This window comes from Haliaeetus albicilla, chromosome 24 (assembly GCF_947461875.1).
Source record: "Haliaeetus albicilla chromosome 24, bHalAlb1.1, whole genome shotgun sequence".
NCBI lineage: Eukaryota > Metazoa > Chordata > Aves > Accipitriformes > Accipitridae > Haliaeetus > Haliaeetus albicilla.
In genome coordinates, this window is record NC_091506.1 from 10,663,708 (window position 1) to 10,675,770 (window position 12,063).

The 12,063-nt window shown below is 34.6% G+C and overlaps 1 protein-coding gene across 2 annotated transcripts in view; it reads left to right on the forward strand.

Moving 5' to 3' along the window:
• The window catches only part of CFAP20DC (CFAP20 domain containing), a 90,625-nt gene extending 79,089 nt beyond the window's left edge, over positions 1-11,536 (forward strand). Inside the window, exons 16-17 of one of the 2 annotated variants that reach the window (XM_069812002.1) lie at positions 5,730-5,821; positions 11,069-11,536. In XM_069812002.1, the coding sequence (XP_069668103.1) occupies positions 5,730-5,821; positions 11,069-11,178 (202 nt within the window). In that variant the 3' untranslated portion in view covers positions 11,179-11,536. The remainder of the gene's footprint in view (positions 1-5,729; positions 5,822-11,068) is intronic. The other variant, XM_069812004.1, reaches the window with a different exon arrangement.
• The last annotated feature ends 527 nt before the right edge of the window (positions 11,537-12,063 follow it).

The window sequence follows — 12,063 nt, forward strand, 5'->3', positions numbered from 1 at the left end:
TGAGCTGGCACTTTGCATTCAGTGGATCATGGTAAGATATTACTTACTCACTTTGAGCATTTGCAACAGAATTTGCTTCATGTGGTATTAAACACTACTAATACAACAGAAGTATGTGCTGAGATTTTAGTTGATAGTTGCACAAGATGTTCAAGAATTGGTCCTTTTTTCCTTAAAATATTTTTATACTCTTGATTCATACATTGGCATTCTCCGGCCCTCCACAGAGTTAGTCAAATCATCCATTGTAAAAAATAATTCAGCAAATGTGCTTCTCTTATTATCACTCAGGCACAAGCCAGTTCTCCTCTCATATTCATAAAGATTTACTAAGTAGTTTATGCAGTTAAATATAATCTTTTGTGTTCTTTATTGATTGTACTCTACAGATGCTAAATAGTCTGTCAGTTTGATGTGTTCTTAATGATACAAAACTGATGTTGTTTTTTCATTCCCTGAATTAACATAATGTAGCCCTTGCCTTGCATTTTTTGAGTATACTGCCAGGCTGACCGAATAATTCGAATATTCCTTTTAATTCCTGTATAGATTGTTGGATGAAACCATACTAAAACTTTGAAGCATTTTAATTTTGTTAATAATGTGGATTAAATGATCCTGTTGATTTAAGTAACATAAATTAAATCTGATCCAAAAGAAATGCGATAAAGTATGCCACCTCAATTCACAGCAATGTTAAAAATCTTTATACTAAGTGATTTGCCATTTTCTCAGTCCAGGCAATAGGATAGACTAAAAAGCAAAAATATCTCTAAAAAAATCAAAGTATCAAAGGTGTTCATTAAGATTTAAATCAAAACCCTCTGATTCTTTGGATTTCTGTTGGTAGTAATAATTTTGATATATTGTCATTGATAAGTGCTACTTAATAAAGCATCACTAATTTTCTCAACAGATTTTACTGATACATGCCATTTTCTGCAAAATTAAACATACTGTCATAAAACTGAAAACAATGTTCATAAGTCCAAAAGATTGGTTTGCTTTCCATCACAGTTCAGCTACCATGTGATATTTCAATATATGACAATTATTTTCTGAAAGTATTTTTTTTAAGAAAAGACCATACTATAACAAGATTATATAACATTTTTTTATTCTGTTTTGGTATGGAGAATAGCTTTCAGAGTAATGAAGAATTTCAGTACAAGTATTAAAGGTGCATGATACTTTGAATGGGTGTGGAAGCTATTCTAAGCCTTCATACAATGCAACTCACAATGTCAAAAGACAATACTTGGCATTCCAGGTTGTTATCAGGAAAGCTCTAGATAGTTTATTGCATGTTGATTGTATTGATTACAGCTGGAGGCATTGATAGCATAAACAGAGTGTCTTTAATTAGTCGGAATGTGTGATTAGCTTTTCTGTTTTAAGGAGATGAACTAGCTTCTTAAAGAAGTTCCCCCCAAAAATATTCTTTATTTAGTCAGAATAAAAACACAATAAAGGGGAACACAGGCCAGTCTGCATTTCTCAGAATATTGCTGCTTGTCTCCATGCTGGGCTCTACTTTTAAGCAAGGTCTACAAATTTTTCAGGATTTTTGTTTTTGTTGTTGTCGTCATTAAATGAACTCATACACACTCTCACACACACATGCTTTAGCTGCTTCCTAAAAACAACTGCAGACTTCATTGTGGAAAAGTCCATCTTGACTGCTAGACTACAGCTTCTACCAGAATTACCACTGTAAACCCACTTTTCAGAAGTTTATCAATCAACTGCCAGTATTTACTCTCTACTGCAATTTGGCCAAGAAGATTTCAGCACACATGAGATTTTTTTTAAATTTGTTTTCAATATTTTGGGAGAAGTTGATTTAAACATTGCTAACTAACTTGTGGAAGTAATAAACCAGTTTTTAATATATATTGTGTGAAATGTTTCAACCTTAAAAGTAATATTAAGTCAACAATGAGTCCCTAATACCCTAGTGTTTTGATTACTTGCCTTGGTGAGAGGGGTTTGAATAGCAAAACTATTAGTTTTCTTGGATATTGAAAGAAAAAAACATGAACTGAATCTAGACTGTCTTAATAGGAAATATTAAATTTGCCTGCACATCTTTGCTGCCTCTCATAAATAAAAACTCCTTTGCGTCCCTCTGGAACCATCAAAATCCCTAGATCTTACACTTGCACCTCCTAGAGAAAATAATTCATCTACTGAACCAGATGCATCAAAATAAATAGAAAGATGAAACTGAACAACTCCTTTACACAAGAACTGACTCCAGTAAATGAAGGACAAGATCAAAGACAAAATCATCCAGCTACTCACAAATCATCCCATCTCTGATTTCTCAGACTTCATCTTTCAGGAAGATCTTCCAGAGATGAGACTTCAAAATAAAATTCATAAATTTTCTAAGTAATAAGAACTATTAGTTTAACAGAAATACTGGTTTAATGACACATGATTACCTCTCTCCTTCAGTGTTCTCTAAATGGATTGTCTCTTTTCCAGTGGAGGTAATTGCCTTATCTTTCCTTCCTTCTTACTAACATCCTCTCTGCTTTCCAGGTACGAACTATTTTCTTTAGAAATTCTCTGGTACATATTTTGTATGAAAAACGCGTATCTTTAAACTCTTCTGTTTTGTGCCAGACCTGTAGAACTGCATATATACTCTAAAGCTTCTTTACTTTTCTAACTACATTTTTTGGTCTGACTGAGACAGTGCCTGCTTCTAAAGAGAATTGTCTTTCCTCTGGCCTTGCGCCACTTTTGCTTCAGCAATCTTCCTAGCAGAAATATTTTCGTTCTCCTCCAGATCTCAGACATCACTGTCTTTTAAAAAAGCTGTAGTGAATTTGGAAGAAAGGGTAGCTTGGGAAGCGGAGATGTAGATTAGCACTAATAGGTCTTCCTTACCTTCTCTGAAATTGCCACAGTTTCTCCAAGCGATTGCCTTTGCTGACATTGTGTTTCAGTGCAATTGTAGAGAATCAGGTAAGTGATAATGCTTCGTGCTCTCTGACTACATCCTATGAGCATGGTCAGATTCTAGTGTTAGAATTATGTTGGCTGATTCTGAGGCAGCACACACCACACGTGCAAGTGGCAGAAATGGAAAATACTTTCTACCATGCCACTGGATATCATAGCATGCATTTAACTGTTATTCCTAAAAACTTTTGAAGCTTTGGTGTAAACAAAGAGTCTTTGGCTATATTCAGGGAATGCAATATGGTGAGCAATGACAGAGAGGGCTAATAATGAGATGTCTAGACAAGCATATTGCTTTGTGGATTAGTTGTACCAGTTCTCACTGGCATTAGCTGAACAGCAGAAGAGGAAAAGGGTTGGTTGTGAAGTTAGCCATATATGTGAAAATAACATGATGGTGTAAAAAAATTTTGAAGTATTTTTTTTACATATTGAAATGATGGAAAATTCAATATCTCTTCCTTTAAATCTGCTATACTGCTTGCTGGATTTCTACACCAGCAGTTCTGTTTCCTGAGGCAGAAAATTAGTTTTTTCCATTTTGACTGAAAACAGATAGGTGGTTGTCCCCTGATTCACCCCAGATTATGCACACATGCCAACAGGAGATGATGTGGAATCAATAACAAGTCCAGAAGTAGCAGAAAAACTAACCAAAAAAAAAAAAAAGCAATTGGCATATTTCAGCAATTAAAACACATGACTGAGCCTTGCCAGTTCTCTCTGTCAGAAGCAAATCTTACATGAGATCATCAAGGCTTTTCAGAAGGTAGAAGTATGTTACCTGTTTACTTGGTGTTGGACAGTTGAGTTGAGACAGTTACAGTCTGGCAATGTAAAGAAATCTGTCAAGCTTTGGAAAAATTCATCCTTTCTAGGAGAAGCCATGGATGTTGAAGTTACCTCTACAGCTCTGGCTAATCTCCCTGGCCTCTAGCACAAGTTTGCATGCATAATGTTGTAGTGCCAGCTGTTGGAACAGCCATGGTCAGACATAAGTTGAATCAACCCCAAACCAAGTTTAATTTACTCTGTAGAGCTGCACTGTTCCCATCAGCATGAAGCAAACATAAGGGAATTTAAAGACCCCTTTTCCCTTCCATTCCCCTTGCCTTGCAGTAAAATAAGTTGTTCAAAAAGGATGGATCTGGTTCTATCAAAATGAGATGATTTACTGAGGCTCCTCGAATTCTGTGTTTTAAGTGTTAACTTGCAATTATTTAGCCTAGTTAATGGTTATATGGAAGCTTTAATGTGTTGCAGCTCTTTACTGTTGCAGAGGCGAGATGGGAACTTAAGGAAACATCAGCTATGCACAGTGTACAGAGATTAATTTCATATATGAAAAGAATTACAAAACATGGTCGCCTGCACAAAGAATGTTTTAACTTTGTAGCTTAGATGTGTCCTTCCAGGACTATCCTTCTCTGATAGTATAATGTGAGTGACTTCTTCAGTGAAAAAATCTGCAGTTCAGTTTGCAATAAAAAGCAGTAACAATAAAAACAACTGTTCTGTTTTCCTTTTTTTGAGCTGTAACAATCAAAGACAGTGTATCATAAAGTGGTATATGTGAAATGAACTTTGAACTTTGCATGAATGTATGATAACGTGAAAATCATTTTTAAAAGCTATCACAAAGTAGTGTTCAGGAGAGACATAAATTGCCTATTAAATTGAGTAGGTGAAGAAAATCCATACTCCCTCCTCTATAATAAAGATCCCATCAAAATTTTTTTCTTTACAGAAGCAAAATAGATGTGTGACAGCTGTGATGAGTCCTCTGTATAGTCTTGCCAGTACCTAAAATCATGTTATGCTCAGTAACAAATTTTTATTTACAACGTATAACATTTTATAACAATAAAATTGTTATAAACAATTATTTATAATGTATTTACATAACAAAGCTTTTTTCCAGTATCAATAATACTATCAACAATAACATCCTGACAATCCAGTGTTTCCTTCTTAAAAACACTAGAAAGCTGTTAGTAATATTATTCTTAGCTCTGATCACTAATTCCATCCCTTTATTGAAAAATCTTAAAGTTAAATTAAACTGGAAAGATTAAATTATTTAATACAAATCAGCTGTCCCACAGTTCATGACCACTGAGTTGGTATCACACTGTTAGTGGCATCCATTTCATGTCTAAGCTCAGCTCTAACTTGCCAACCATCCACACTGTGAATGATATACTACTTGCTATGTCACCCTATTAACAGGGAGCTCCAAGCAGTGCCAAGTCAGTGGTAACCAAACACATCTCTTGTGATTGTCTTTAAGGCTTTTTCCTTAGAGAGGGTAAGGATTTTTAATCAAATTGACCCCCATAGTCTCCCATAAAACACAGGTTGTTCATCCCAAGTCTTTATTCCTCAGAAAAAGACTCTCATGAGTTCTACAGGCTTTCAAAATATAGCTCTGTAGGTTATGGATCACACCTCATGTAGACCTTTTGCTGAGGGAGCAATACCAGCTGAAATCTGCAAAGCGAACCTGACTTAAAACACAGATTTTAGTGTGAACAGAACAGGTGAAAAGGCTGAGGAAGGAAGGAAGCCTTAATGTTTAAGAATTGTATTAACTCTGAAGTTTGTGTTTATAATAGTAAAATCCAGCTTTATTTTGTTTCATCATGCTCAACAACCTGCAATTTCCTTTGATTTTTTTTTTAATAATCAAAAGAATGTGAACAAACGGGAACACAAACTGTGCTTTTAGGAATGATATTTTGGTTTGTGTTTTTCAGGGACTGGTTGAACCTGTTCAGTCCTCCCATCATTCCTGGAAGCCAACAACTGGAAGAGCACACTAAATCTTCAACAAATCAGAGTATTCCAGGTAGGAATTTATGAAGACAATGAAAGGGACCTGGGTAGAAAGACATTTCTAAATGCTGTTTCTGTACTCTTGGTGCTGCCTTTTCGTAGTTTTCTATACTGATACATTTTGGTTCCAAGTTCTCTTATTTATTATTCTCAGCTCAAGCTAGCAGAGTTTTCCATGCAATATTATTTGCCTCTGATAAAAGAATAACTTATGCAGTTGCAGTTTCCTAATGTTCTGGCTTGATGCCAGTTAACTCATAAAAACTGCATCTTATTTGTTTAAAATAAGGAATTTATGCTAGCGGGGGTGGCAAACCTATGAAAGAAAGAATGCAAAGACTAAACATTCTTATTCAGAAGCACAATTACACTTATGTAAGTGATACTTCTCTTATGAAGAAAAATTTCAGATTTAGTCTTAAATGAAATCTCAGTGTGATTTCCTGAATAAAGACTGTTGTCACCACCTAAAGTGTTATAAGTTTTTGTTTATTAATGGTGTTTGCTTAGAGAACAGCAGAGAACTCAGCTGAAACTGGAAAATCAACAAGAACAGAAAAAACAAATACCTTGTTTTCTTCAAATGCCCTTTTTTCTTATCAGTTGGCTTAGGAAACAGGGTAGATATCTACATTTTTCTTCAAGTCTGGGCAATTCAATGTGAACTCTCATAAATCTGACCTGTGTATTTTGGCTGCCCAAGGGATGAAGATGTCTCAGTGATTTACTGTCTAAAATAGATTATGCCCCTCAAATTGGGAGTGTTTTCATAGATGTATATTTGTAATTGTTTATGACAGCAAAATAGAATTTTGCTGTCAGGAAGGGACCTTGCTTTGAAGAATCAAATAATATGTTTTGTAAAGGGTCCTAAGTAAGCCAAAGAGAATAGGACAGTAGTCCTTGAGTTAAAGGCATGTTGGATATAAATTTGTGATAGGCCTCTGAGAATTTTTTTATGTTAGTATTATGAAATACAAGGCTTGCTGCAGTAAAGCTGGAATTTCTGCAAATTTTAAAAATTGTATTATTATCTTTAAAAAGCTTTAAAAAAGAAGTATAGTTGGGAATTTGTTGGATTTCTTCTGTTATTCACACTAGAATTTCCAAACTGTGTTGTGAGTTGTTCCTAATCTCATTTTCCTTTAAGCTGAAATTTTTACATCATTTGTCCGTGATTGCGCATTTGGAGAACAGAAAATCTCTATATACCATAGCTTTTTATTTTGGCCTTTTATTTTTGTGCCTTTATTCAATCAAATTAAATTCTGGCTCGTGTATGTATGATATTGGTAATTTTGATAACTTCACACAGAAAGTTTTCTATCTCCAAATAATCAAAAAAACCTGCCATAATGGAAGGCCTGATGGGCAAAGTAAGGGGGTACCTCTATAGTATACAGTGTCTTCAAGCAATTCCAAGCCTCCCTTTCTGATTGTGTACAGTCCTTGGAAAATAATGTCCTTGCACTATATTAACAGAAAACTGACATGGTTTTGCTCACATAAAAGATACCCTTAAGTGAAACACAGACCTTTGGACATAATACGGTGGTGTGTGAAAATGCAGTGCCGTGTAATACATGTAATGCTTATCAGATTAGATTGTACCCATCAAACATCCGAATCTGTGTGTTTTCCTAGATAACTTTGTTTAAAAAAATCTTGATGGACCATGGTAACTAGATGGTTTGGAGTATCATTTTTTAAAAAGATGCAAAATAGGTCATGTCCTGTGATATATCTCTAGCACTTTGAAAAAAGCTTTTTTTTTTCTTAATCATTTCACTTGCGGTTAGTTATTTGTGTGAAAAAAGAAATGTTTTACTACTGACAATTAAGTACCAGATCTGATCAACAAACTGAATGCTCAGATTAATTCCAGAAAATTCTGCTGCCCTACTCACCTTTTTTTTTTAAATATCACATTATAAAATGAGTTATTTCTCATCTTGGGAAGTGTCTTAAGTGTCACAAGATTATTTTTTGTGTGTGTGCAGTTTTCCAGTATTCCGAGTATCACAGGATAGCAAAAGCATGTTATCAGTACTGAAAATCTGCAGTGAATCATAATCTATTCAAGATATTAATTTTATCTAGAAGTATTCTTAAAGAAAAATAGATAGTATAGCATTAGGATATTTATAAAGATTTTTTAATTCTTGTATTTAGAAAAAAATCTTTTAAGTTGGGGCATAACTTTGGGGAAAAAAGGTGATTCATTTCTAAGAAAGCATTTTATTCTACAGTTCCTTTCTTAACCTTTGTACCATCCATAGTACATAGTTAAATAGGGAGATGTAATGAGTAGTCTTCTATTCAACAGGTTTCACAAGGCAATCAAGAGGAAAATGTAGACTCATAAATATGATAAATTTCCATAGATTTTTCCCTTACTGGGCATTGATATTTCTGATTTACAGACAATTTCATTTATCTTGACATAACAAGTCATACAAGGAAGTTTCCACAGTAAGTGACAAAGGCAGAGCCATAAATTCTCTGGAACTTTATTGTATCTTGTTACTTGTCTTAAGATAGTGGTCTAGGAGCCACAGTACTGAATAGTCTTCTTTCTTGGACTACAGCTGTTGACAGTAGTCATATGGTAGCCCTGCAGTACATAATTACAGCATAGATTTGAGCACTGCAGTTCAATGTTCAAGGATCATATTGGAGAAAATATTAGGAGTGTTCTTTTCAACATCCCTTCTGCTGACAGCTGATCCAGTGCAGTTGACTTGTATCAGGGTCAGAATATGATCTACGTATCTTAAAGTGAGGTTTGCTACAAGCTATTTTCTAGTATTAAAACTTAGAATACAGTGAAAAAGGAAACCATTTTAGTTCTCCAGACTGTGGTGACTATGTAAAAAATAACACAGTTATTTGTACGTTTATTTCAGAGTTCATATAAAGCTGCTATATGCCTCCTCCATTCTTTGTTATCCAGGTTTAGACATCTTGAGCAAAAGCCTTTCTCCTTAAAAACAATAGCTCCCCTGATTTCAGTGGGGCAGCATTTCATTTAATATGACAGTTATTCAGAGGTAGTAACTATCTTCAGTCTTCTTTCAGCTCAGAACTAAAAAATACTCATCCCTCTATAATCTACAGCACAGACTTCAGTTTTTGTTTAAAATCAGGTTATTTGCTAGCCTCAAATACTGTTTAATTTTTTAGTGATTTAAGAACAAAAGCTTTGATTTTGCTTTCACCATGATATTCAAATTAAACTGTCAAGAGGTTTTTTCATGCAATCCTGAGCAGCTTCAACCTCAAAAGCGTGGATGGTGGCAGCATAAACAGCTATGGAAATTTTCTTTGAAAGTGACTTGTTTATCAGTTAATTTGGCTGTGGATACTTCATTCCTACATATGGGCAGGTTGTACACAATATACCATTTGAAAGTAGAAACATGCCTTTTAACACAGCCATTACACATTAGTTGAGTCTTGTAGAAGAATGTCACTTAATTCAATTAGTACTTCTTTTTAGAAAGTAGAAGAACAGAAGTGAGGTTTTCATACATTTTTTTAATCTGTTCAAAACTTAATAGTCCATACTTCCATTGGAAATCTGTTCCAACATATAGAAACACCTTAAAATGCATTTGCAGATATTGTGAGATGCTAAAAGAAGCCTAACTTTAAAAAGAAAATACATCTAGAAAACTAAGTTCTCATTCAAATGGAAATACATGCAAGGAATTATTGCTATAAAGCTATCAATCCAGCTAGTCCTGGTTGCAATCTAATTCTGATTTGGTATGAATTCAAGGCATACAGGGAAAGAGGTATACACCTGATGAGGCTGAAGAATTTCTTATTCCTAAATCAAACCAAGGAGTATATGGGGAGGCCAGTTCTAAGGTGAAGAGGTAAGGAGATTTAAGCTTGGAGAAGAAAAGAGAATCATTTTGAAGAGAAGCATAGGCAGGGAAAAGCAAACTAATAAAAGGAAGAATTCAGTGGAAATAACAACATGGTTTCAGGTGAAAATGTAAGGCTATGTGAGGGAATGAGGCATGAATACCATTTGCTTGTGTACTATGATCTGAAGTGTAGAAAAAGACATTCAGTTCTACGCCTTCTTTCTGCACTGCATAACTTTTCCCAAGAGCTATCCAAACAAAATATCTCAGTTAACCTCATTTAGCTTACCAGGCCTTATGAAGTACCCGCAGCAGGGAGGGCAACAATTTAGCTTTACCTTTTTACCTTCGGTTACAGCAAAAGTTTCTTTCTGATGGCATTTGTTAATGCTACTGAGGAGACAAAAATGAAATCTCTTCCAAAATGATAAAGTGCACGCTTCTTCTGTATGCATTAAATGCACCAACCTACTTTCTGGTCTCTAGATAATGTAACCTATATATCGTTGTGTGATCCTGGCTGTAAATAGATTCTGAGCGTTGTGAAACTGCTGCTGTTAGCATAACAGGCCATTACTTATTATGACATGTTAGGGCATACAAAGCATTGAGCTTTTGTATTAGCAGTCTGAGAACAAGATGAACATTTGTGATGGAACTCAAGATACAGATTGTGTTCAACTGTGCATTTCCTATCAAAAAGCTATAGATCATGTAACTTAGATTTAGCTTGTATGAAAGACAGACAGGTTTAGAAAAGGAGCTACAATACATAAAGTGTCTGTAATAAAAGTCTGTGTGGCTTTATTGGGGTATTTTAGGCTAAGGATTAGTTTCTGTTACCTGAAAGCATTCTTGCATTTTACATAACTTTAGACAACCTAGATTTAAAATTTTTATTGTCTGAAACAATCTTATTTCCTCTCTGATATTGAAAGCTCTTTTGTATGGATTTACTTATACTAGACATTTAGGTGACATACTGGATACCAGACATATATGGAAACAAATTCTTTCATTCTTACAGGCCTTAAGTATGCACTGACTGTCTTTGTTCATGCTAAAACATTACTGTTTAAGGTCATTGAGAAAAATACCACTTAGGAATACTTTGATGCACTGTCAGTAAAGGTACTTGTGGTGAACTGCTCCACTGGACTTTGTAAAGTCCAGTCATTAAGCAAACACTGACTGACATCATTTCACCTCAAATAAATACAAGTCTTCGGAAATATAGTAAAAACGTGAATTGCTGTTATCTTGAAGGTAACAATTCAGAAGATTACACACTTTAAAGAAAAATTCTGTCACATCTGACAGGTATTTCCATGTTATTGTCTAAGTGAATAAGAGTGATTTATTCTTACTTTTCCCACTTGGCACAGGTGAAGACCTCAATGCTGAAGAAGATGAGGAAGTTTTGACTCTTTTGTATGATCCATGTCTGAACTGTTACTTTGATCCAGATTCTGGGAAGTACTACGAATTGGCATAGTCAGATCATGAGAGGATATCATTTTGTCTTCAGAGTAGGTTTATCTTTTAACTGTTTGTAAAGCGTGACTGAGCTGTATAATTTATCATGTAACTTAAAACTTGAATTAACCAATAATTTTGCAAACAAATAAATATATTTTGTAAATAGTGTCTTATTTTTATAGTTTTGTATTAAGTTGTAATGCAGTGGAAAATCACATAACATAAAAGTTCCTTGTGACCAATACATTTATTTGTTAGTCTATTTCCAATATTCAAAGGTTCTATATGGAAACAAATGAAGTTGAATCAAGGAGGTTTGTGGTGTTTATCTGTAAATTGTGGTTTTACTCGAATAAAAAAAAAATTCATTACTTGCTTACTGTGTATTTTTAATTGGGTCTGAGCTATCTTATTCTTTGTACTTTAAGATATACAGCATGTTGTTCAAAGGCCTCCATTTCATAAGCTCACTCTCTCCCTTTAGTCATCAGAGAAAGCAGTATTTTCCTTCTCTTCAAGACATTCTCTACTGTTGCATATTACAGTAATGGGATGATGTCAAAGCTATACAGTGGTACAGTTTGGTGCACCTTACGGTGTGTGCATGGGCAGTTTATAAATCTAGACCACAACAGGGTAAATGGCAGGCTCTGAGAGTGCCAGCTACTGTCTACTTTGCTGACGTAATTTAACATAGGACTGAAGAGCAGTAAGAGTAATTGCTTCAACGCTCAAAAATTGGAGCCTTTTTTCATGTAAGGCAAGAAGGTGTGTATATGATTCATATGGGAAGCTGTGTTCAGAGTGCAGGTCTTACATGTTTGTATTAGTTTTTCCATTACACCTTGCAATAAAAGAAAGTAATTTATTTAACCGCTCTGTATTGGGTTTTAGTCCAGTT